A 23,831-nucleotide genomic window follows, 5' to 3' on the forward strand; every position below is an offset into this window, starting at 1 on the left:
AGATACCTCTCATATATGTTTTACTTGCATTCCAAACCATTTCCGTAGATGTACCCTTATGCATATTTATAATGAAAAAGATGCCTTTTTGGGGGAAATGAGTAAGATTTCAAGAGAAATGGCGTGGATGTTTCATGTTTCAAAGCATCAGGGATACCATGATAAAGAAGAATCAAAGAGAGATACAAGACTTAATCCAAGGCATAAGTGACAAAGTAGAAAATATGATACAAGTGTCAATGAATGAAGCTCAAAGAGTCCAGGAAAGAGAGGAGACAGCGGAAAGAATGGAAGAAAATATAGAACAAACCACCAAATAAAACAAGAGGATGAAAAAAACTTTTTGAGAGATATAAAATGGAACTGGAATTTTATAATCTGGAAGATGTTTTTGAAAGGGAGATAGGAGCATGAGTGGATACTCTGAAGATATGGCAGCCTAGGAAGATGGAAATAGGAGAAATATTTAGATGGAATAATGAAGATACAGATGTTGACAGAGACAAAGGTCCAGGAGAGTATGGGAGGAAAGCCAAAATACGAATAAGAATTGAATTATTAAAATGAGCAAGGGATGATGGATAGAATAGAACTATTTTTTCCTTTTTTTCTTTCTTCTTTTTTCTAATATAATGATGGCCTATTTAAAAACTAGAAATAGAGGTAGAAATAAGAATATACACCCTTATATGAAGGACTATGTATTAACATAAATATATGTTTTAACATTAGGATTAGTAAGAGTGACTTGACTAGAAGCCAGAACAGAGATAGAAATAAGAATTAGGGGGAATATTAGTAGTTATAATTTCTGTATAAATTAAAAATAAGTAATAATTAGATGGAAAGTTAAGAGGTTGAAAGATGGTATTACTATGTTATGTTCAAGAAGATCATTGACATTAGAATGGAACACTGAAATATTGAATAACTACTTTAAAATAATCAAGTACATTAATATTAGGATTATATAAGTTTAATTAATGTAATAATTGATTGTTATTTGTGTTAACACGAACCATACCCAGAGGCCACACTGTTCATATATTGATGTTGATAAATGTTTAAAAATAAAAACCCAATAAACCTTGAAAAAAAATTAAGAAAACAATAGGTGCCTTTATTTTAAACTTAAGATTCAATTCCATAAATAAATGTAGTAACACTATCTACATTTAGAGTTAACTAAGAATATAGAAATAACAAACTTTTTAATGCAGACATGTATTGTAGTTTTAGCCAAAAAGCAAGTCTGTAAAAACAAGAACTATCTACCATCCTAATTTGCAACAATTCTTACAATATTTTCTAATTTACAACCTGTTCAGCCAAGACTATTGAGTTTTGTTAAAAAAATCTCTGTAAGAAAGACAATGTACTTTCCAGGTTACTGTAGCCTTATATAGTAGTTAAATGAAGCACATCAACAATGCATACAGCTGTCACACAACACAGGTATAAAACAAAATGCAAATGTGGAAGTGGAAAGGAACTCACTGCTGTTTTGTGGTCAATAGTTGTATGTGCATTCCAGTAAAAATCATAAATGTTTAGTTGTTTCAATATGTTTCATCGCAATACAACAATTTACTTTACCAGTTCTATAGTATATCATATGTGATAAATAGGTTATTAATAGTGTCATTCACAAAAGATTTGGCACCATCCAGATACTGCTAAGGAAGTTAATACATCAGTTAACACATATATTATAGCCCAGGTCAGGACTCAGACTCTGAGTCCAAAGCTGAAAAAGCTGCTTCAGTCGAGCCTGCGTAATGTCTATTCAGGAAGGACAAAGCCAGACAACATATAAGGCTGATCAATCACCAGCACTATCTGAGTAACTGGACCTGTCAGATAAGGACCCTGCACCAGACAAGCAGAAGGAACAGCAGAACAGAGGAAACCTGTTGGGTTACTTGTCAAGCAATGGAGTAAACCAGTATTTTTCAACCTTGGTAGCATGAAGATGCGTGGACTTCAACTCCCAGAATACTCCAGGCAGCATGTTGACTGCTGAATTCTGACAGCTGAAGTCTACACATCTTCAAGCTGCCAAGGTAGAGAAACACTGAAGTAAACATTCTGATTGCTGATAGCTGGCTGCAGCCTTTAAAAAAATATTTTCTTTGCCTATGTTCTCTTTGCTGGAAATAATATTTGGCTCCTGCATGACTTCTCTTGCAGTGTAGACCCTCGGACTAGCTGATAACCTTGACAGAACGATTTTGGATGACTTTTCTGCACACTCCTCTTTAAAAACAAAATTCACAGGCAAGCACTGTCTTAAACAAGTCATTCCTTGCTATTGTCCTCTGAAAGTAAAATTGATAATCTCCTAAGAAATCGTGTGTGTGTGTGTGTGTGTGTGTGTGCACAAACACACACGCACAAAATCTGAAGCAGGACAGCATGTCGTGGTCTTTAAATTCTATTGCTTAAAAAGTACCACCAAATGCATCTCCCCACTTAGTTTTTAAATATTGCATTTTTTTTTTATTGCAAAAGTTTTACAATTACATTTTCACCCCTTTTTTTCACCCCCCCACCTCCCTCCCCAAACTTCCCGTCCTCCCTAACCCTCCCTAATCCTCCCCCCCCAGACTTCCCTATTATGTACTCATAACTAATAACACTGATATATAAACCTGAACCCATCCCTCCCCCTATATAATTTTTCCTCTTTTTCTCTTTACATTAAGATATTTCTAATACATTATTTTCAAATAAAAGCTATTTGATACTTTCTAGTTTGGTATTTGTTCTGAACATATTCTATTCACCTTTTCCATTCCCATTCATAAGTCTCTTGTGAACAATCCTTTAAGTATGCTGAAATCTTCGCCATCTCTGCAAAACTAGCCATCTTCAAAGTCCATTCCTCGATAGTAGGCAAAGCTTCATTCTTCCAATATTTACCTATCAACAATCTTGCTGCAGTTATCATATACAATATTAGTTTTATTTCACCCCGTGTAAAACCCTTAACTATACCCAATAAAAACAATTGTGGAGAGAATTGAATTTTTTTCTTCAAAACATTCTGCATAACCCACCATATTTTTATCCAAAAAGCCTTAACTTTCCTACAGGTCCACCAAACATGATAATACGTAGCATCCAAACATTCGCATCTCCAACATTTTGGCTGAACATTAGGGTACATACATGACAACTTTTTAGGATCTAAATGCCATCTATAAAACATTTTATAAAAGTTTTCCCTCAGGTTCTGCGACTGTGTAAATTTAACATTCTGAACCCAAATTTTTTCCCATGTTTCCAACATCACTGGTTCTTCAAAATTTTGTGCCCACTTAATCATACAATCTTTAACTAATTCAGTTTCTGAATCCCTTTCTAGCAAAACATTATAAAGCCTTTTAATATGCATTGGACCTTTCTCTCTTATATGTCTAACCAATTCTTCCTCATGCAACATAATACCAGTTTTTTGGTCCTCTTTCCATCTCAATTGTAGTTGATTATATTGTAACCAAGTTAAATTAATTCCTTCATCCAACAGTGTCTGTAATGTCTTCAGCTGCCATCTGCCCGCATCTGTAAAAAGAACCTCTTTATATAAAAACCCCCCGAGTGACATTATATTTGTATTCCACATAGTATGACCAAGATCCAGCCATAACGGTATTTTGTAATCCCATTTGAGTCGGTGCTTCTTCCAAACTCTCATCAAAGATTCTCTAAGTATATGACTTTTAAATACTTTGTCTACTTTGTCGTCATAGAATAAATAAGCATGCCATCCAAATTCAAGATCAAAACTTTCTACATTCAGTATTCCAGTCTTTTTACTTCCAAACCAATCACTTATTAAAGTTAAAGCTGCTGCATCATAATATAACTGTAGGTTTGGGAGTTTAAGGCCTCCTCTTTCTGGAACATCTTGCATAATTTTCAATTTCACTCTCGGCTTCTTCTCATTCCAGACAAACTTATTCACACCAGACTGCCAAACTTTCAGTTGTTTGTCACTTTTAAGCACCGGAATCATTTGAAACAAAAACAGAAATCTTGGCAAAATGTTCATCTTAACTGCTGCTATTCTTCCAAGTAAAGACAGTTGCAGCTTTTTCCAAGTCTCCATGTCTTTCTGGACCTCTCGCCACAACACCTCATAATTATTTTGAGACAATTTCATGTTTGATTCTGCAACCTGAACTCCAAGATATTTTACCTTAGGTACAATTTCAAAACCTGCCCTCCTTTCAAGCTCATGTTTACGATCTTGTGTCATATTTTTAACTATCATTTTAGTCTTTTTTGAATTCAGTCTGAAACCTGAAACTCTACCATAGTCTTGTATAATGTCGTTCATCAAGATTATTGATTCCATTGGTTGTGATAGGGTAACCACCAGATCATCTGCAAATGCCTTTATTCTATAATCCTCTTGCCTTATCATTATACCTTTCAAAATTTTAGAGTCCCGTATTGTATTTAGCAAGACTTCCAATGTTAAAATAAATAAAAGTGGGGACAATGGACATCCCTGTCTTGTTCCTTTTTCAATTTTAAACTCAGTCGTCAGACTTCCATTAATAATAATCTGTGCTTTTTGCTCTTGATAAATTGCTGAAATCGCCTGTATAAATTGGTCCCCAAAGCCCATCTTTTTTAAAGTCTTTAGTAGAAAATTCCAATCCACTCTATCAAAGGCCTTCTCTGCATCCAGAAAAACCAGCACTGCAGGGATCTGTTTATTCTTATCAAGATATTCCAATAAGTCTATGAATCTCAAAAAAAAAAAAAAAAAATATTGCATTTTTTTTATTTGAGATTCATTTACATAAAGATTGGCCTATTTCGTTATGCAAAATAATTGCAATCCTACTGGTTGTAAAAAAAATGTACAATATTTGAATACATTTCTTAAATACCACTAAAGGTGAAGTGTTCTAAACAGATATGGTTGGATTCCAGCCTTTTGGAAAACATTGGGAAATAGCCCAATTCCAATTTAATACCACCCAAAATAATTAATAATGTATATGTACAAACAAATCCAACTGCCAGATAAAGACATTAGAATAATTATCCCAAATATTTCCTTCTCCAACCAAGAGATAAAACATCCAATATCCTATTTCTTTATTTTTTACAATTATTTAAAATTAGACACAGTTTCAGTCCAATTTATCCTTGTAAGAAGGCTCCTATTCTTCCATGTCCTGTACAATACATATTGTTTCTATTATTACTCTATTAAACAAGCACACCATTTCCCTTCTACTATACAGCTAACATTTTCTTTTTAGCCCAATTTCCAGTAGAGCCTGGAAATCATGAAGGGTAGGGGAGGTAACTGGATCACCTCTTCCATTAGCATCTCTAGAGGAAAAACCTACCAGCTGAGGGCCCGTCCCTTGGCGGCAAGACGTGCAAAATGAACACATGCCTATTTCTACTGGACAGAAACAGGCAGCAATTATCAAATCAGACACACACACACATCCAAAGGCACGGGCTCACATTTGCAATAGTAGCGAATGCTTTTTGATGTTTTATCCACCCACCCCGGGCTCACATTTTTAAGTATGTAAAGGGAGTATGCCTGGAAGGGAGTGGAAATATCTTTGCCAGCCTATTTACGAGAGTAAATCATATTCGGGTGAGAGGAGGGGTCTGTTCAGGGAAATGAACGAGACAGACACATGGCAAGATTTCACCGACGGGAGGCCATAAAGCACATGCGCATGGTTGGAAACGGAGCCAGAGGCTTTTAGGCAATCTGCATTTACGAAGGGGAGGAGCTGCAGGCACGACTGTTAGAAAATAATCGAGTATCAGAAAATAATTGTAAACGGGGAGGGGGGAGAGGAAAAAAACCCGAATATGTCGGGTAATCGAAGATTCGGGAGAACAGAAGGTTCAAGAGTTGGTGGTGAAGGAAACCCGGAGAGGGAATATGCCGCGTATTTGGGGACGGGAGGACGAGAGCGAGCAGGAAAGAAACACGCCGGGGCAAAGCTGGCAGGCTGCCCCACTCTTCCCACGCCGACCTAGACAAGACAACTCGCTCGTTCGCTTGTCTCATTTGGTGCAGAGGCCTGCGGAGAGCCATGGCTCTTGCTGCAAGCCGTTCGGACCTCTCCTCTCCCCCGTTGCTGAGGAAGGGAAGGAAGAACAATTATGGGCCCGTCAGGCAGCCGTGAGTGGGTGGGTAGGCCAGAAAGGACGAGTCGCCGGAATGAGGTGGCTCACCTGTGGCGCTGAGCATGAAGTCCAGAGTGCTGTGTCGCGCTGCTGCCATAATGAAGTAGAGCCCTGTGCCATGCCTGGTGGAACGGCCGTGGCTGTGTTGCGAGTGCCACTGCCTGCCTGCGCGATGTGCGTGCGTGTGTGTATTAGGACGCTAGGTGGAGGCCGGGGTTACCGCCGGCGTGTGAGAACCCGAAGGGGTGGGGCAAATGACTGGAAGCGATAAATCGACGCCGAGGTGGGGGGATTGAAAGCGACTCCGCTGGGGATTCGTGGGAGTCGCGGGCGCCACCTCTCCATTTGCTGTTTTAGGAAGCCTGAAGGAGTGAGCTGATGGCTTTTGTTTATAATCGGAGACAGATTCACTACTACAGTAGTAGCTACTACTTTGGCTTCGAGGCCTTCCTGCAAAATAAAGGCGCTTCAAATAACACATTTTTTTACGTAATGACTCGAATGTTCTTATTCCAGGTTCTTTGGATTTCTTATATGCGTTGCGCTTCAGTTTATTCTATGATGGCTAAAGCTGTTTCAACAAATTAAGGCTGGGGTAATGCAGACCAGGTCTAGTGTCCTCCTACGTCGCAGTTTTATTTTTCAGTTCCAGAAGAAATTCTGAAACGTATAAGAACAATGTTCTTTTAGGCATTGTTGGAAGAAATATCCATCTGGTTCAGTACCAAGTGGGGGGAAAAACACTGGAAACATGGAGGCTGATTGGAAAGATTGTTTAATGAAGCAGAATCATCCAGCACATGGTCCTGGTCTTACAGAAAAATAAGAAGCTAAGTTTCGAGATCCAGAAAAGCTTTTTTATTTTGGCCAAAAGGTTCAGACATGCATTCTATTTACATTCTGAACAAAAGACCTTCTTTAAGACACGTATCTTTATAGTAACGAAAAACAGGAAATGTGAAATAAACCTACCTGTTAGGCTCTCTCCCTCCTCCCATTATTGCCTGAACAGGAAGATTAGTTAATTTCTTGTGGTTTGACTTCTTGAACTCTCCAACTGTAGAAAGTGAGTTAGCTCTGTGGTTTTTGAACTCTGAACTTTTTGAACTCTGCAACTTTCTCAAGTCAAAGGGGCCCTTCAGAGATCCTCCAAGTTGACCCCATATTATTTCACTCTTATATCTAAATTTCATTTTACGTCCTACCTTATCCTCCCTTTAAGACTCTATTTTACTTGGTTACAATTGAGTCTTACCTATTACAGAGCTTAATTCAACAATGCAAGCATATAACATTTGACATAACATAATCAATTCAAGATAAGATACATAATAGTGCAAAAGAAAGACAAGTAATACATATGATTTTCAAATCTTATTCTCTGAAGCACTTTCTCTAATTACCCAGTTGAGAGTTGTACATATGTTCCTGCATCAGAAACTTCATTTTCATCAAAGAGATCAGGGTCAATTTTACGGTCTATTAAGACATTCCACCAAAATCAATTCTTTTTCAACTCTTATCTCTTTCACTGCTCTCTTAGCTAGTTGTCTGAACACAGGTATTGCACAAGAAATAAAAGCCAGGCCTGTCACAATAGAAATAACATCTGTCTACAAGCTATTGCTTGTAACTTCTGACCCATTTTGGATGCCCGGTCCTTGGAACTCTCTCTGACCACACCTGACTTTTTGTGTAAAAAAACCACCTTTCAGTTGTTAAAAGGTCTATGGCACGCCAGTTTTGGAAGACCACTGCTGCCAAAAAATCTATTTGGTCTTGGACCTTGACCAAGGTTCCAGCAATTTGGTACAATTGCCTAAATTGTATTATGGAGTGTGCCATCCACCTACACCTGTTCCAACAGCAGTCCCTATCCCCAGGATTGCTAATAGTGGGACCAAGAGTGGCACCCTTTTTTGAACATGCCCCATGAGAGGAACAGGGATAGTGTCCTCTCCACTGACAACACCTATTTTGGGGAAAGATGGATATGTTCCAGTCCAGTTTGTAGGTAAACATAATTACACATTTTTCCCACATAAGAAGAAAACTCCATTTTTCTTTACACACACCTATGTTCATGGAAGGGACGTTGGTCTTACCGTGATACGTTCCTTCTCATAGTGTAAAATGGGAGGTGCCAAGCTGGGGATATTGTATGCTCTAGCTCTATGTCCTGAGTTGATACGTCTGAAGATCCGCCTCCCTGGTGATGTCTCTTCAATTTGTGCCAACGAAGCCAATGTGAATGGTACGCAGTCCAGGCGAATGGTACACAGTCTGAAAGATAGAAACAACATGCTCCACCAGGGGAGCCGGTCCAGGCAGACACAGACAGGGTGGGGCTGGCACCTCCCATTTTACACTACGAGAAGGAATGTATCACGGTAAGACCAACGTCACTTCTCCATAGTGTAGAAATGGGAGGTGCCAGGCTGGGAAATACCAAAGACTGGCCAGCCCTAAGGGTGGGTACTGTCCTGGGCCGACGACCCCGGATCTTCATGAACCCGCTGCAGTACTCGTCTCCCAAATGCTGCCTCCGCCAAAGCGAAGGAGTCAAGTCTATAGTGGCGGATGAAGGGAGTGGGAGAGGTCCACGTGGCCGTCCTACAGATGTCCTCCACAGACGCTTGGGTAGACCAGGCCGCTGTTGTGGCAGCACTGCGGGTGGAGTGGGCCGTTATCCCCTGAGGCACCGGGAGAGCCTGAAGCAGAAGAGATGCATGTCCGGAGCCAGCGCCCCACCGTGGAAGAGGTCATCCTGTGGCCAAGAGTTGATGGCTGGAAGGAGACAAAGAGTGCCTCCGTCTTCCAGAAAGAAGAGATCCTAAAAATGTAAATACGGAGGGCCCTCCTTACATCCAAGGTGTGCCAGGTCTGCTCCAAGGCGTGCCGAGGCCGAGGGCAGAAGTCTGGCAGGACCAACTCCTGTGCTCGGTGGAACAAGGAGTTGACCTTAGGAAGGAAGGCATGGTCCAGCCGCAGGACCACCCTGTTGGGGTGAAAAATACACAGGTCTTTCCGCACCGATAAAGCCGCCAACTCTGAGATCCGTCGGGCAAACGTGATGGCCACAAGGAAAGCTAATTTACACGAGAGGAGATGGAGGCTAGCCTCCCTCAATGGTTCAAAAGGTGCCTTTGTTAATGCCTGAAGAACTTTAGAGAGGTCCCAGGTGGGATAACGGTGAAGAGGCGGTGGTTTTAAATTAGCCGCTCCACGCAGAAAAATCTTCACCCTCGGATGGTGAGCGAGGGAACCCCACTTCCCAAATGTCAAGACCGTGCCTAGCGCAGCCACCTGTCGCTGTAGAGTGTTAGTGGAAAGTCCCATGCCGAACCCGTCCTGTAGGAACTCAAGCACCTCCACCACCAATGCCGAAGTTGGACTCAAATGTCTGGAGGCACACCACACTGCAAACCTGTTCCGCGTGGCCTCGTAAATACGCGTGGTGGAGGGCCGCCTGGCCGCCTGCATAGTCTTGATGACCCTGGTCAGAAAGTTCTCCCTCCTCAAGAGCCCCCGCTCAACCTCCAAATGGCTAACTGCAGCCTCTGCGGGTCCGGGTACTGCACCGGACCTTGGCTGAGGGCGATTCTGATCGGGGGAATCCGCCAGGGCTTGACGACCAACAGGTCAGCAAACCAAGGCCACCTGGGCCAGTGAGGGGCCACTAACACCATCTCCGCCCCCTCCAACAACAACTTTCGAATTATGGCTGGGATCGGGTAGGAGAGGGAAGGTGTATAGGAGGCCCTTGGGCCATGGGGTCCGCAGAGCGTCCACCCCCCGCTGCTCCCAGGGCAGGAAAACGGGAGAAGAAAAGGGGAAGTTGTGTGTTCGTTGGAGAGGCGAAGAGGTCCACTACCGGGTGACTGAACCGGTCGACTACCTCCGCAAACAGGCCGGGATGGAGCCTCCACTCCGAGGGGTCCACTAACACCATCTCCGCCCCCTCCAACAACAACTTTCGAATGACGGCTGGGATCAGGGGGAGGGGAGGGAAGGCATATAGGAGGCACAGGGTCCGCAGAGCATCCACCCCCGCTGCTCCCGGGGCAGGAAAACGGGAGAAGAAAAGGGGAACTTGTGTGTTCGCTGGAGAGGCGAAGAGGCCCATTACCGGGCGACTGAACCGGTCGACTACCTCCGCAAACAGGCCAGGATAGAGCCTCCACTCCGAGGGGTCCACTCAGCCAGTCGGCTTCGACGTTGTCCGTCCCGGCAATATAGTCTGCTGTCAGGGACAAAAGGTGAGTCTCTGCCCAGAGACAAAGGGTCTCCGCCTCTCATATTAGAGGCTGGGAACGAGTCCCCCCTTGCCTGTTGATATGGGCTTTTGTCATTGTATTGTCTGTGAGAAGGAGCACATGTTGCCCCCTCACCTGTGGAAGAAAGGTCTGGAGAGACAGACGGGCAGCTCGGAGCTCCAACCAATTGATCTGGTGGGATAGTTCTAGGTGCGACCAACGGCCCTGGGCCACCTGGGATCCGCAATGGCCTCCCCAGCCCAGCAGACTGGCATCCGATGTTACCACCACCCTTCGGGGTTCCCTGAAGTAACACCCCTTCTGGATGGCCTCTGACGTCCACCAGGTTAGGGAACGTAGAACCCGTGGTGGAACCTGAACCCTGATCTTGGACGAGCTCGTTCCCGCCTTCTGAAAAGGGAGCAAGAACAACTGTAGTGGTCTTGCATGGTACCTGGCCCAGGGAACTATGTTTAAACAAGAGATCATTTTCCCCAACAGTTGGGACAGTTGGTCTACCTGAACCGTCTGGGACCCTTGAAGCGACTGAATCAGCGCCCTTATACTGTCCTTCCTTTCCTGAGACAGGAAGACCTGACCCGCTTGCGTGTCTATCAGGGCCTGCAGGTGAACTAACCTTGTGGAAGGTACCAGATGGCACTTTGCCAGATTCACTGAGAATCCATGGTCCCTCAGTACCTGTATTGTCGTGGCCAAGTCCTGTTCTGCTCGCCGCCTGTAGGGAGGACGCCTGTAGGAGCAGATCGTCGAGGTAGCATTGAATTCTGATGGGAAGAGACCTGAGATACACCGCCAAGACAGAGAGAATCTTGGTAAACGTCCGGGGGGTGGAGGCCAGCCTGAACGACAGGGCAAGATATTGGTAGTGACGGCCTGAATAACAAAATCTCAGGTATTGACGATGCTCTGGCCGAATCGGGACGTGGAGGTAGGCTTCAGTCAAATCTATGGAGGCCAAGAAGTCTCCCTCCCTGATTCCCACTAAGATGGAATGCAGGGAGTGCATTTTGAACCTCCGGTAAATGATATAATCGTTGAGACCCTTCAAATTTAGAATTGCCCTCCACCCCCCCCCACCCCTAGGCCTTTGGGATGACAAATAGGATGGAATAGAATCCGCACCCCCTCTGCCCCAGTGGAACCGGCTGAATGGCCCGGATATCCAGCAAATGCTGGATAGATTATTCCATGAGTCCCCGCCTGAACGGGTCTCCAGAAACGGGGCAACGGAGGAAACGCCTCGGAGGAGGTGAAAGGAATTACAGTCTTCCTCACCCAATTGTCTGTTGTCAGGTCATCCCAGCGGTCCGCAAATAGGGCTAGCCTGCCCCCAATAGGAGCCAGAGGCAGGCAGTCACTTCGATCTCCTAGCTCCTCTGCCACCAGAGCCCCTGAAGGGCTTGTTGGGCGGCTGCTGGCGACCCCTGGAAAAGGTAGATCTATCGGCCTGGAAGTTAGGTCTAGAGTAGTAAAAGGGCCGTTGCTGACGGGGAAAGCTTGGCCCGGCTCCCCCCTGGCGGAAGGAGGGCCGCCTATAGTAAGGAAAAGAACGGAAATCTGTTCGCCTGCCCTGGGACGGGAGTACCTTTCTCTTATCCCTAGTCTCTATGAGCAGGGGATCTAAAGCTCGGCCAAAAAGAAACCCCCCTTCAAAGGGACCTGAAGCCAACTTCCACTTGTTCTTCCCATCCATGCGCCAATGGTGTAGCCAAAGCATACGCCTGGCGGTCACTGATGAAGCCATGGCCCTGGCGGAAAACCTGGCAGCGGCCGCTGTATATTCAGCTGCTGCTAAAATCTTAGAAAGGTCTTGATGGGCCCGAACATCATCTGGTGCCAGATGGCCCTGTAGCTGGCGAAGCGATCTGACTGACGCCCTGGTGAGGAAAGATGCTGCAGAAGAAGCTCTCACAGCCCAGGCATCCGCCTGGTGTGCGCGACGAAGCGCCGTCTCCTCTCGCCTATCTTCTGCCTTTAAGGCGTCCTCTGCATCAGGTGGTAAAACAGAAGAAGAGGTGAGAGCCGCCACCGGAGCATCTACCTTGGGGACCTCTAACAGGTTAAGCATGTCTGCATCCACCGTAAACAAATGATTGTCCAGACCTGAGGCCCTGGAAGGAAGACCTGGGGCCGCCTACTGTCTACGAATCATGTCCAGAAACATTCCCGGGATAGGAATAGTATCTGCCTCCACGGCCTGCTCCATGAACAGGTAATCATCCTGCTCTCCAGTACCCAAGGTACCAGAAAGCGATGGATCCGGGCCCAAACGAGCTGTGGCCCTAGCCTTTGTCAGAAGGGGCTTCAAAAGGGCTGGATAAAATAATCCTTTAAATGCAGGCCTAGGTGGTTGGTCCTGATCCCCCTCAGAAATCTCTCCTTCCTCCAGGAGGTCCTCCTCATAGTCAGCCAATTCAGAAAGGGAGGGGGAAATCTGCCCTTGGTAATCCTCAGGAGGGGCAATATAGCCCTGGGTCTCTACCTCTGGTCTAAAGGCGTACATTTGGGAAAAAACCTGCGATTGAAGCTGCATACCCTTTGCAATGCCTCTTCTAATTGCCTCCTCTACCCAGGACTTCATGGAGTTAGAAACATCTTGCTCCCCTCCCTTCACCCTGGCGAAGGCCAGCCGCTGTGGGGGTATAGGTGGCTTCAGTGCGTCTACTGGACACAGAAGGACCTGGGATAGGCTGAGGCTCGGGCTGTATCTCTGGAGACCACTGCCTAGATGGCCCTGCCACAACAGGAGAATGCACAGTTTGAGGAACTGCAGCATCCACACTTTGACTATGTAGGAAAGGAGCAGACACAGAAGCTGGAGGGGGTTCTGTAGGTGTATTAATGGCAGCAGCCTTCGCGAATTCTCTGTCCAGGGCACGTTGCCTAACTTGTCTTTTCCTCGGCCTTGGAATGCCCTGAGCGAGCCCTGGCCTTGGCCTTGATTTTATTAGCTGCAGCAATGCTGGCAGTTTGTCTAGAAGCAGCTCTGCCTCTGATAAGAGGGGGAGACCAAGAGCCCTCAGCAGAAAAGGAAGCTTGCCTGTCAGCATCCCCCATTATTCTCAAGTCAGTTGACCTGTCCAGTTAATCACAGGACAGCCAAAGTCTCTCCAAACCGTGAGGAAAAAGAATTATACTGGCCTGAAGTGCTGACAAAATGTCTGCCGGAGGTCCCAAAATGGCCGCTTTCAACTGCCACAGTTCAAATAAAAGTTGTCTGTGAGGGCAAACAACAGCAGCAGGACAGGCTGCAAAGCAAGCCCGCAGACAAAAAATTGCGCTGGTCAGCAGTCCAAGCTTCCCTCCGTCAAGCAGGGAGCCACCAGCGCTGTGCCCAATGGTAGCCGGGGGATCAAGGCCACCCGGGCAAATTGCCACCAGAAATTGCGTGGGAACGAAAGCCGCCGCAACTTAAATCCATCTCTGAAGGGCTCTGGCGACTGGCACTTATCTTCCCCAGCTCCTCGAATGCTGCCCCGGCACAGAAATTAACAATAGGCAGCGCCCAGGCTGAATTAGGCTGGCGCAGCTGCAGACGGCTCCAAATCGGAGAAAAAACAAGCAAAAAGCTGTTCCGCCTCTCAGCTGATTAGCGGCGATAAAAGGGACGGCGCGGCAAGCCGAAACGGCGCGCGCGTCCCACCTGGCTCCAAACACAGCCTCCTGCAGTAAAGAACAGATTGTATAGGGACCGGGGCGAAAGCCAGCCGGCTAGCCCCCTCAGAGCTTTAAAAAGTCAGGGGAGGTTGGGGGAGATTGACAGCCACCCCCCCCACCACGCTCAATCCGGAATCGGAGAGATCCCCTTTAGCTGGTACCTGCTATTTCAGCCGTCATAAGAGGTCAAATTTAGAGAAAACAAAAAAAAGGAAAAAATAAAATTCCAGGGAATTAAACTAAATCCAACTCAAAGCTCAGGAGCTTAAAGGTTGCAACCATGAGCTAGGCTGAGTTGAAACAAACTGAAGAGACGTCACCAGGGAGGCGGATCTTCAGAAGTTTCAACTCAGGACATAGAGCTAGAGCATACAATATCCCCAGCTTGGCACCTCCCATTTCTACACTATGGAGAAAAGGCATGGGATCGTTGGTTTTTTTTTCATTAGTCCAGACCTCTAAAGTCCCTGCCACTAGCATCAGTGGTGGGATTCAATTTTTTTAACAACCAGTTCTGTGGGCGTGGCTTAGTTGGGGGTGTGGCTTGGTGGTCATGTGACTGGGTGGGCGTGGCTAGCTGGTCATGTGACTGGGTGGGCGTGGCTATGTGCATAGGGACTACTCAGAGGGCTGAAAAAAATCATTTCTGACTAGTCCTCACACTTTTGACCTGTCCTCGCACTTATGACAATCCTCACATTTATGCCCGTTGCGGCATTCCTAACAACCGTGTCACTCATTTCACAACTGCTTCTCTTCATTATGGTGACAAGATAGGGCAAAAACGTAAAATGTGAGGACAGTCGTAAGTTCGAGGACCGGTCAAAAGTGCGAGGACCAGTCAAAAATAACTTTTTCAGCCCTCTGAGTAGTCCATGTGCACAAAAGGACTACCCAGAGGGCTGAAAAAAGTGATTTCTGACAGGTCCTCACACTTTTGACTGGTCTTCCCACTTATGACTGGTCATCATTTATGCCCATTGTAGCATTCTTAACAACTGTGTCACTCATTTCACAACTGCTTCTCTTCACCATAGTGACAAGATAGGGCAAAAACGTAAAATGTGAGGACAGTCGTAAGTTCAAGGACTGGTCAAAAGTGCGAGGACCAGTCAAAAATAACTTTTTCAGCCCTCTGAGTAGTCCATATGCATAAAAGGATACAGCAATAGAGAGGGATGAAGGAAGGGAAGGGAAATTAGAGTAGGAGTGAGGGTAAGAGAGGGAGGAAAAAAGGAGGAGGAGAAAGGAAGAGGAAGTAGGGAGGAGAAGAAGAGGGGGGAAGAGAAAGTAAGAAGGAAAGAAAAGAGAGAGGTGGTAGGTTTGAGGAGAAAGATTGCTGTACAATAAAAAAGATGAATGGGAAGAAAGCCAACCCCAAACAAATATAAAGATATTAAGATAAAGAATGAATTGTTAAACTTTAAAGAATAAAAAAGAACAAATATGAATAAATAACAATAGTTAGAAACACATACAAACATACAATGTATTTTCTCTGAACAGAGTATTTGGCCAGTTCACAAATTTAAACAGTGTTTAGTCATTTCAATTAAATTTACAATTTCTATATTTCCTTTTTGCCATATTTATTCCTCATCTATTCTTTTTAAAAAACCAATATTACCCTTCATCCTCATCTCTAATCTTAATCAAATTCAATTTTTCCCTTCTATATTATACCCCTTCCCATTGTCATCTATTTTTATATCCATCCTCACATTGGTTAATTATGTAATTATGTAATACAGTTGTTTAATACAAATTCAACATTTTAATATAGGTCAATTAGTTATATAACTATCTTTTTTGTATATTTTATTTTTATATTGTATATTAATTTTTATATTGTATATTAATCAATATGAGCATGAATATTCCAATTATTTCCATGCAATCCAATTTTTTACAAATCAATTAATTATATTTACCAATAATAATAAACCAAATAATTTCCCCCATATATTCCTCCAAACCACAATAACCATTTCTGCTTTCAACACAATATACAATTAATAGTATCTCAATTATTACAATTCCCTAGTTAAATAGAGCTTTTTTTCTTTTGTGTTTTAAAATCTTGAACTCTCCTCTTTTCCCCTAAATTGTTTGCACCTTCCTTTTTTGGTGAGGAGAAAGAAAAAGAAAAAGAAATCTCTCTCCCTGCCTCATTTTGTCACGTTGCAGCAGAGACTGCTTTACTTTCACTTTCCTTTTAGCTAGGGAAAAAAAAAATCTGCTCCAGCACTCTTTGCAGCAAGCAAAGAGCTTGCAAAACAAGAGCTTGCAAACGAGCCTGCAAAACAGCTGAGAGCGAATCAGCTGAGAGTCAGAGGCCGATCTAATCATGCTAATTAACCTATGCTGAAGCTGAAAGAGGCTGTTTTTTTCTTGCTGTTTGCTTGCAAGGAGGTAAGTGCTGCGAGGCACAGGTCAAAGGGGGGGCCACCCTCCTTGCCACTTAGCCCCCCTGTCGCCCCCCCTTTGCCTCTAGCGTCCCTCTGCCGCCCCCCTTGCTGCTTACCGCCCCCCTAAGGCATCCCACCGCCCCCCAGGGGGCAGTACCACCCACTTTGGCAACCACTGGCTTATCTACTTAACAACTGGTTCTACCAAAGTAGAATCCCACCACTGGGTCTACCCATTTATATTTGCAGGCACCGATCTACTCATTTGTTTTCTTTTAACACTGATCAGCTGTAGGGCGGCCCTTTGAAGCACCACGGCAGCTGCAAGGCCAATAAAATTATAAAAAAATACCGAACCGTTTGTTAAATTGCTGGCTCGCCCACCCCTCGCCCAGTGGTGTGGAGGGGCGGGGCAAGGGGCGGGGCGACCCAGCAATTTAACAAACGGTTCGGCCGAACCACCTAGAACCGGCAGAATCCCACCACTGACTAGCATGCCAGTCAGTGGCTGCAATGGGACTTCTAGTGTAGGGTCCTTTTGATTATCTCTGAGAATTGTGCCTTCAAAAAGATAACGGGAGCTTGCATTTCCAAGGGGAAGTAGGACACATAAGCCTATGTTGGACCTAATGGAGACATGTGGTGGTATTAAGAAGTGACCTTCTGTTGAAATAAATAGTGGGCATAAGGAGAAATGCCACTAGTTAGTTAAGTGTCATTCTAGGGTCAAAGTGTATTTCTGATGGACATTGTTCTCCCTTCAGGAATCCTACAGGAATACCTGATTCCTGATGTTGCTTTACACACAAGGAGGGTGACCCTAGGATTTCCACACCAACGGCTATAGGGCCAACAAGGAAAACAGTTCATCCCCAGCCTTTTGAAGGCGTTATAAAAGTTTCCTTGCAATTTGGCTACTGCTATTTTGGTTCTCCATCTAATATCTTTCTCAAGGGCTATTGTGGCCCTGGTCCTGACCCAAAGATCTGGCTCAACTGGAACAGCATTGTAAGATGAAGGACCAGCAGACAAACACAACCAGCATTTTTGACCTAGGTTAGGGTCAGACTGATTAACTAGGCTTTGACTCAAATCCAATATTCTTAACATGTATGTTATGTATGTATCAATTTTGTGCGGGAGATTTGAATGGTAGAATGTTTGTGATTGGTTAACGGTTATTTCAGAACTGTATATAAGGAGGACTGTTGCCTGTGTTCTTCGCTGAAATCTCACCCTGAATTAAAGAGCTATTGTCACTAGCTTGCTTGTGCCTCTCGTTATTCCCGCGCTACAACATTGGCGACAAAGGATTGAGGCCACAAGAAGCAAAGCAAAAAGAGCTTTGAGTTTCAGCCAGGGTGACGAGTGAACTGCAGAGACATACTGCGATGTCTGCCTACGTTCCGTCAAAACCCTTCGACCAGACCCGAGAGAAATGGGGGTTGTATCTAACCAGGTTCGAGTCTTCCCTGGAAGCAAGTGAGATGCAAGGTCTCTTGGCAAATTGGAAAAGAGCTCTCTTCCTGAGCCACTATGGGCCAGACGTTTTTGAGATGGCCGAATCTCTCTGCGAACCTACACCGGTTCAGACGGTCCTCTGGGACGTCCTGCAAGCAAATCTGAGAGCCCACTACGCTCCCGTTTCTTCGAGGTTTGTACAAAGCTACGAGCTCCGGCAATGAATACAAAAAGAAGGAGAACCGGTCAGCGCATACGTGGCTGCCCTTTGAAAACGCATTGCGACTACCGGGATCTTGAAGACGCACTCCTTGAACAGTTGATTTGTGGCGTTAGAGACACTCATTTACAGAGACGTCTACTCGCAAAGCCAGACTTGACATTAGCCAGCGCGCTTGACGAAGCAAGAGCGCACGAAGCGTCCACTAAGGCTTCTGAAGCGCTACAAGGTCCACAGGTGGGTAAAGATGGCCCAAAGTCAACACCTGTTAATTGAGAGGAGGCGTGGACCAGTACGGAAGAAGAGTCAGACGAGGACGTTTTCCACACTGACAAAAAGAAAGGCGAGCAAAATCGTCGCTGAGAAAACTGCTCGACTTGCGGTGGAGCTCACGAGAGACAGTCCTGTAAATATCGAGACGCCATTTGCAGGTGATGTGAAAAAAAAGGCCATTTGGCTAGGGTCTGTAGAGCTCAATTTCCTAGAAATAACAAGTCACATGACCACAACGACCAATTGGAAACACCACGTTCAAATCAGCCAACCAAAGATGGCGGTGCGAGAAAACAGCACGAGAATCAAAAGCAAGACACCCAGAGCACGAGAATCGGCCAAGCCAGCACGTCTGTAGAGGAAAAGGTCTACACTAGAGTAGAGATTGAAGGGAGACCATGCGACATGGAGATCGATACTGGGTCTGCCCTGTCAATCATGTCCTGGGCAACACTTAAATCACTTCTACCGAAGTTCCAGAGAAACCAGCTTTCACGGCAACGAGTTCGCCTCCTCGATTACCAAGGGAACCGAGTTCCTGTGGAAGGCGTGAGCATTTTCCAGGTCACCTACGGTGATTTCCAAAAGGAGTTTCCCCTGACGATCATCAGCAAGTCGCTACCAAGCCTCCTGGGCCTAGGTTGGTTTCGGGCCATCGGCATGGGTTTTATAGGTGTCCACAGCCTCGGCGGACCGTCTCTAAAGGACAGCCTCCTGCACGAGATCCAGGACGTTTTTGAAGAGATGCTAGGCAAGTACGTGGGGAACCCTATTTCTTTTAACCTAGACCTTAACGTAGCCCAGATTAGGTTAAAGGCAAGACAAGTACCATTTGCCTTAAAACCAAAAATAGATGCAGAGCTTGACAAACTGATTAAGCAAGGGGTGCTGGTCCCTGTAGATCACGCTAAGTGGGAAACCCCAAAAGTCACGCCAGTCAAGTCTGACAGATCGATCAGAATCTGCGCTGATTATAAATGCACGCTCAATAAGGCGCTCCAATAGAGTGCGTACCCAGTCTCGATTGTCCATCATTTGCTTCATTCCCTGGGCCTTGGCAAGATATTCGCTAAGTTAGACCTTGCGCAGGCGTACCAGCAGCTGCCGGTAGATGACGCTACGGCAGAACGCAGACTATAGTAACGCACAGCGGTGCGTTCAAATGCACTAGACTACAGTTTGGGGTTAGCATTGCCCCAGGGCTTTTTCAAAGCACCATGGAGCGCCTACTTAAAGGACTTCCGGGGGTTGTACCCTATTTTGACGATGCCCGCATTAGTGCCCAGAATGAGGTGCAGCTTGGAGAGAGAGTTAGGCAAGTGCTCACCAGATTTAGAGAAGCGGGACTAAAACTCAAAAAGACTAAATGTAAAATTGCAGTACCGTGTGTAGAATTTCTGGGCTACCGAATTGACGGAATGAGCATACACCCCACTAAGAGCAAAGTAAGGGCCATCCAAAATGCACCCACACCGAAGTCGAAGGCCGAATTACAGGCATTTCTGGGACTTCTGAACTTTTATACTATGTTCCTTAAGGGTAAGGCGACCATTGTGGAACCGTTACACAGATTGTTAGGAAAAAACGTTCCTTGGGTTTGGGGCAAGACAGAAGCGGCCGCGTTTAAGGCTGTCAAAAAACTTTTGTCAGAAGACAGTTTTCTAATTCAATACAATTCAGAATTGCCGCTTGTTCTTGTATGTGATGCGTCCCCTTTTGGAGTGGGCGCTGTATTGAGCCATAGACTACCGAATGGGTTAGAGGCGCCCATTGCATATTACTCTCGCACCCTGTCCAGTGCAGAACGAAATTACAGCCAGCTGGACAGGGAAGCCTTAGCGGCTGTGGCGGGGGTCAAAAAAATTCACGAATATTTGTTTGGCCGGACTTTTGAACTAGTAAAGGACCATCAGCCATTGTTGGGACTTTTGGCTGGTGACAAACCAACCCCGACCGCTCTTCCCCCCCCGATGACCAGGTGGTCTATTTTCCTGGCCGCTTATTCGTATCAACTAATCCACCGACCGGGCTGGACTCTGGGCTATGCTGACGCCCTCAGCCAATGCCCCTTGCCTGATTTGTTGGAAAACCCGATGCCGGAAGCCCCTGTCTTGTTGCTCGATGTTGTATCCCTGGGGCCTATCTCATCTGGCGAGGTGGCAAGGGCACCAAAGACACTGTTATTCGGACTGTTATGGGCTGGGTCATGAGAGGGTGGCCAACTAAAGTGGACAGTGGGGAATTTCAAGTGTTTTTTGCCAAAAAGAACGAATTGTCTATGCTGGGCGGCTGTTTATTGTGGGGCAATAGGATGGTCATTCCCTCATGATTAAGGCATCGGGTTTTAGAACTGCTACATGAGGAGCACCCTGGTATAGTCAAAATGAAGGGTCTGGCTCGGAGTTATGTGTGGTGGCCACAACTTGATCAGGATGTCACAGAATGGGTTGGGAAATGCAGGCCTTGCTAGGAGTCCCGACCGGATCCCCCGGTAGTTCCCATTAGAGAGTGGGAGAAGCCTAAGGGACCATGGAGGAGGATTCATATTGATTTGGCAGGGCCATTCCATGGGCAGAATTTTCTAATAATTGTTGATGCCTTTTGCAAATGGTTGGAAATAGCCCTAATGCCGTCAACCACTTCTGAGGCAGTAATCAAGGTTCTCAGGAAGCTGTTTGCAACCCACGGGTTACCAGACACCCTGGTATCAGATAACGGGTCCCAATTCACGGTGACACAATTTGAAAGCTATCTGGCCGAGTTAGGAATAAGACACGCATTGTCAGCCCCATTTCATCCGGCTTCTAATGGCCTTGTAGAGAGATTCGTAAGAACATCCAAAGAAGCTCTCTCCCGACTCGATGCGGGGGACTGGCAAGCTCGAATCGATCAATTCTTAACCATACAACATGCCACCCCATGCCCCGCCACAGGGTGCAGTCCAGCAGAACTTTTAATAGGTCGGAAACTTAGATGTACTCTCGACTGTCTACATCCCAACTATTCCCAAGATAACTTCAAGGGGGAAGAAATTGGATTAAGGCAATTTCAAATAGGGACCCCAGTATTCGCAAGGAATTATGCTAGCGGTCCACTATGGATAGGGGAACCATTGTAGGAATCACCGGCCCAAAATCATACACGGTAGACGTTGGGCAAGATAAAATTTGGAGAAGGCACATAGATCAATTGCGTAAACGTTTAAATTGTGAAGCCTTTGCAAATCCAAATATTGTTGAACCTGACTTCCAAAGTTTCCCCAAAACAGCTATCTCAAGCCCGAGTAAACCGGATTACTTATTGGGTAAGCCTGGGCTCCAGCGCCGCCCCAACGAGTCGACACTCGCAGCTGGGGATGACCACGCCTCTGGAGAAATCCAGGGGGTTCCATTGGTGGAGCCAGGAGAGACGGGAGGTCTTTCTGACTGGCTCGACGCCTTACCAACAACTGAACTGCGCAGGTCAACCAGAGTGAAGTCATGCCTTGGTCACCTGCGTGATTTTGTATGTAAATATGTAAATAGATAAAATAAGTGTCTTCTGGGAATGGAGGGGTGTTATGTATGTATCCATTTTGTGCAGGAGATTTGAATGGTAGAATGTTTGTGACTGGTTAACGGTTATTTCAGAACTGTATATAAGGGGGGCTGTTGCCTGTGTTCTTCGCTGAAGTCTCACCCTGAATTAAAGAGCTGTTGTCACTAGCTTGCTTGTGCCTCTCGTTATTCCCGCGCTACAACAATGTAGTTCCCTTTTCTCAATTTTTATAGGGGCCCGTTCTCCCTTTGTTCTACCCCATTCTGTTCTGGGATTGTCAGACGCTTGTCTTTAGGTTTTGGGGTTGGCTTAGGTTCAGGGTACTGACTCCACCTATTGATGATACGTTGTTGGGCGGGAGTGGACCTGTTCCAAGTGTTCACACCTTGTGACCCGTTCTTGCCTTGTTCTTTGGGGTTTTTCAACTTCCCCAGATCCTTCCTTAAGGGCAAGGGGGGTCACTCGGGCATTCTCACAACATTGGGAACTACTGTTCAGGGTGTTATTATTCATTAGGCCCTTTGCCATTAATAGCCAAAGCAACAGAAAATTCATAATTGTCCTCTACACAGAACCTATCCAATCACAATTCCCTTAATCTACAAAATCATCACGTCAGGAAGAAGGTTAAGGTTATATGTGACTTGGGAAAGGGCAATATCAGTCTTAGGTATCTCAGAGAACCACCCCTTATTTGTTAAATACAATATCCACATTTCCAGAGCTAGAGCACCCACAGAGAGCCCACTCCCTGACTTCTTCAACATAAATATCTACAGGAGTTTCGTACTGCTCTCTGTCACAGTCAATGATTTTAGGTTCAGCACCTGTCTTTTTGGGGAATACTATATACGGCAAATCACATTAAGGGCAAGTACGCTCACTCAAGCAAGAAATAGTTTAGCTATGGCTATATATGTTTGACTTCCCATTCCAAATCTTCAGCCATACGTGGAGGGTCAGCTTCCGGTGTGACACCAGTAAGGCCTCTTCTGCCCCATATGTTGCCTGCCTGTTGCCGGTAGGACAGTTATAGGGGACGCTTCTTTTTTTTATTTATTTAAAAAGTTTTACAAATACATTTTCCCCTCGGTTTCCCCCCCCAAAACCCTCCCTAACTCTCCCCTCCCCCCATGACTTCCTTAAGATGAAATCCAAATCAAAATCACATTTTATAATATTATAACCCCTAACTATTCCACCCCCTGTGTACTATTCCTTTCTTCGTATATAACATTCAATTATTCTATCCCTATATAATACATTCAGCTAAAAGCTATCTGATATTTCCTAGTTTGATATTTATTCTGTACATAATCTATCCACTTCTTCCACTCCCATACATAAGTCTCTTGAGTCCGATCTTTTAGATATGCTGAAATCTTCGCCATCTCTGCAAAACTGGCCATCTTCAAAGTCCATTCTTCAACAGTGGGCGTAGCATCATTTTTCCAATATTGACCTATCAATAATCTAGCTGCTGTCACCATATACAATATCAGCTTTGTTTCACCCAGTGTAAAACCCTTAACTATACCCAATAAGAACAATTGTGGAGAGAATTGGAGTTTTTTCTTCAGAACATTTTGCATAACCCACCAAATTTTTATCCAAAAAGCCTTCACTTTCTTGCAAGTCCACCATATATGATAATATGTAGCATCTAAACAATCACATCTCCAACATTTTGGTTGAACATTAGGATACATGCACGACAATTTCTTAGGATCTAAATGCCACGTATAAAACATTTTATAAAAATTTTCCCTCAAATTCTGCGACTGTGTAAATTTAACATTCTGGACCCATATTTTTTCC

General features: G+C 45.0%; 1 protein-coding gene across 1 annotated transcript in view; it reads right to left on the reverse strand.

Annotated features, from left to right (window-relative positions):
* SMS (spermine synthase) overlaps positions 1-6,410 on the reverse strand; it is a 153,944-nt gene extending 147,534 nt beyond the window's left edge. The window contains exon 1 of the mRNA XM_070944009.1: positions 6,229-6,410. Within this exon, the coding sequence (XP_070800110.1) occupies positions 6,229-6,277 (49 nt within the window). The 5' untranslated portion in view covers positions 6,278-6,410. The remainder of the gene's footprint in view (positions 1-6,228) is intronic.
* Between the last annotated feature and the right edge of the window lie 17,421 nt (positions 6,411-23,831).

Source organism: Pituophis catenifer, unplaced genomic scaffold, assembly GCF_029215685.1.
Source record: "Pituophis catenifer annectens isolate HBS135680 unplaced genomic scaffold, rPitCat1.0.hap2 SCAF_4, whole genome shotgun sequence".
Taxonomy (NCBI): domain Eukaryota; kingdom Metazoa; phylum Chordata; class Lepidosauria; order Squamata; family Colubridae; genus Pituophis; species Pituophis catenifer.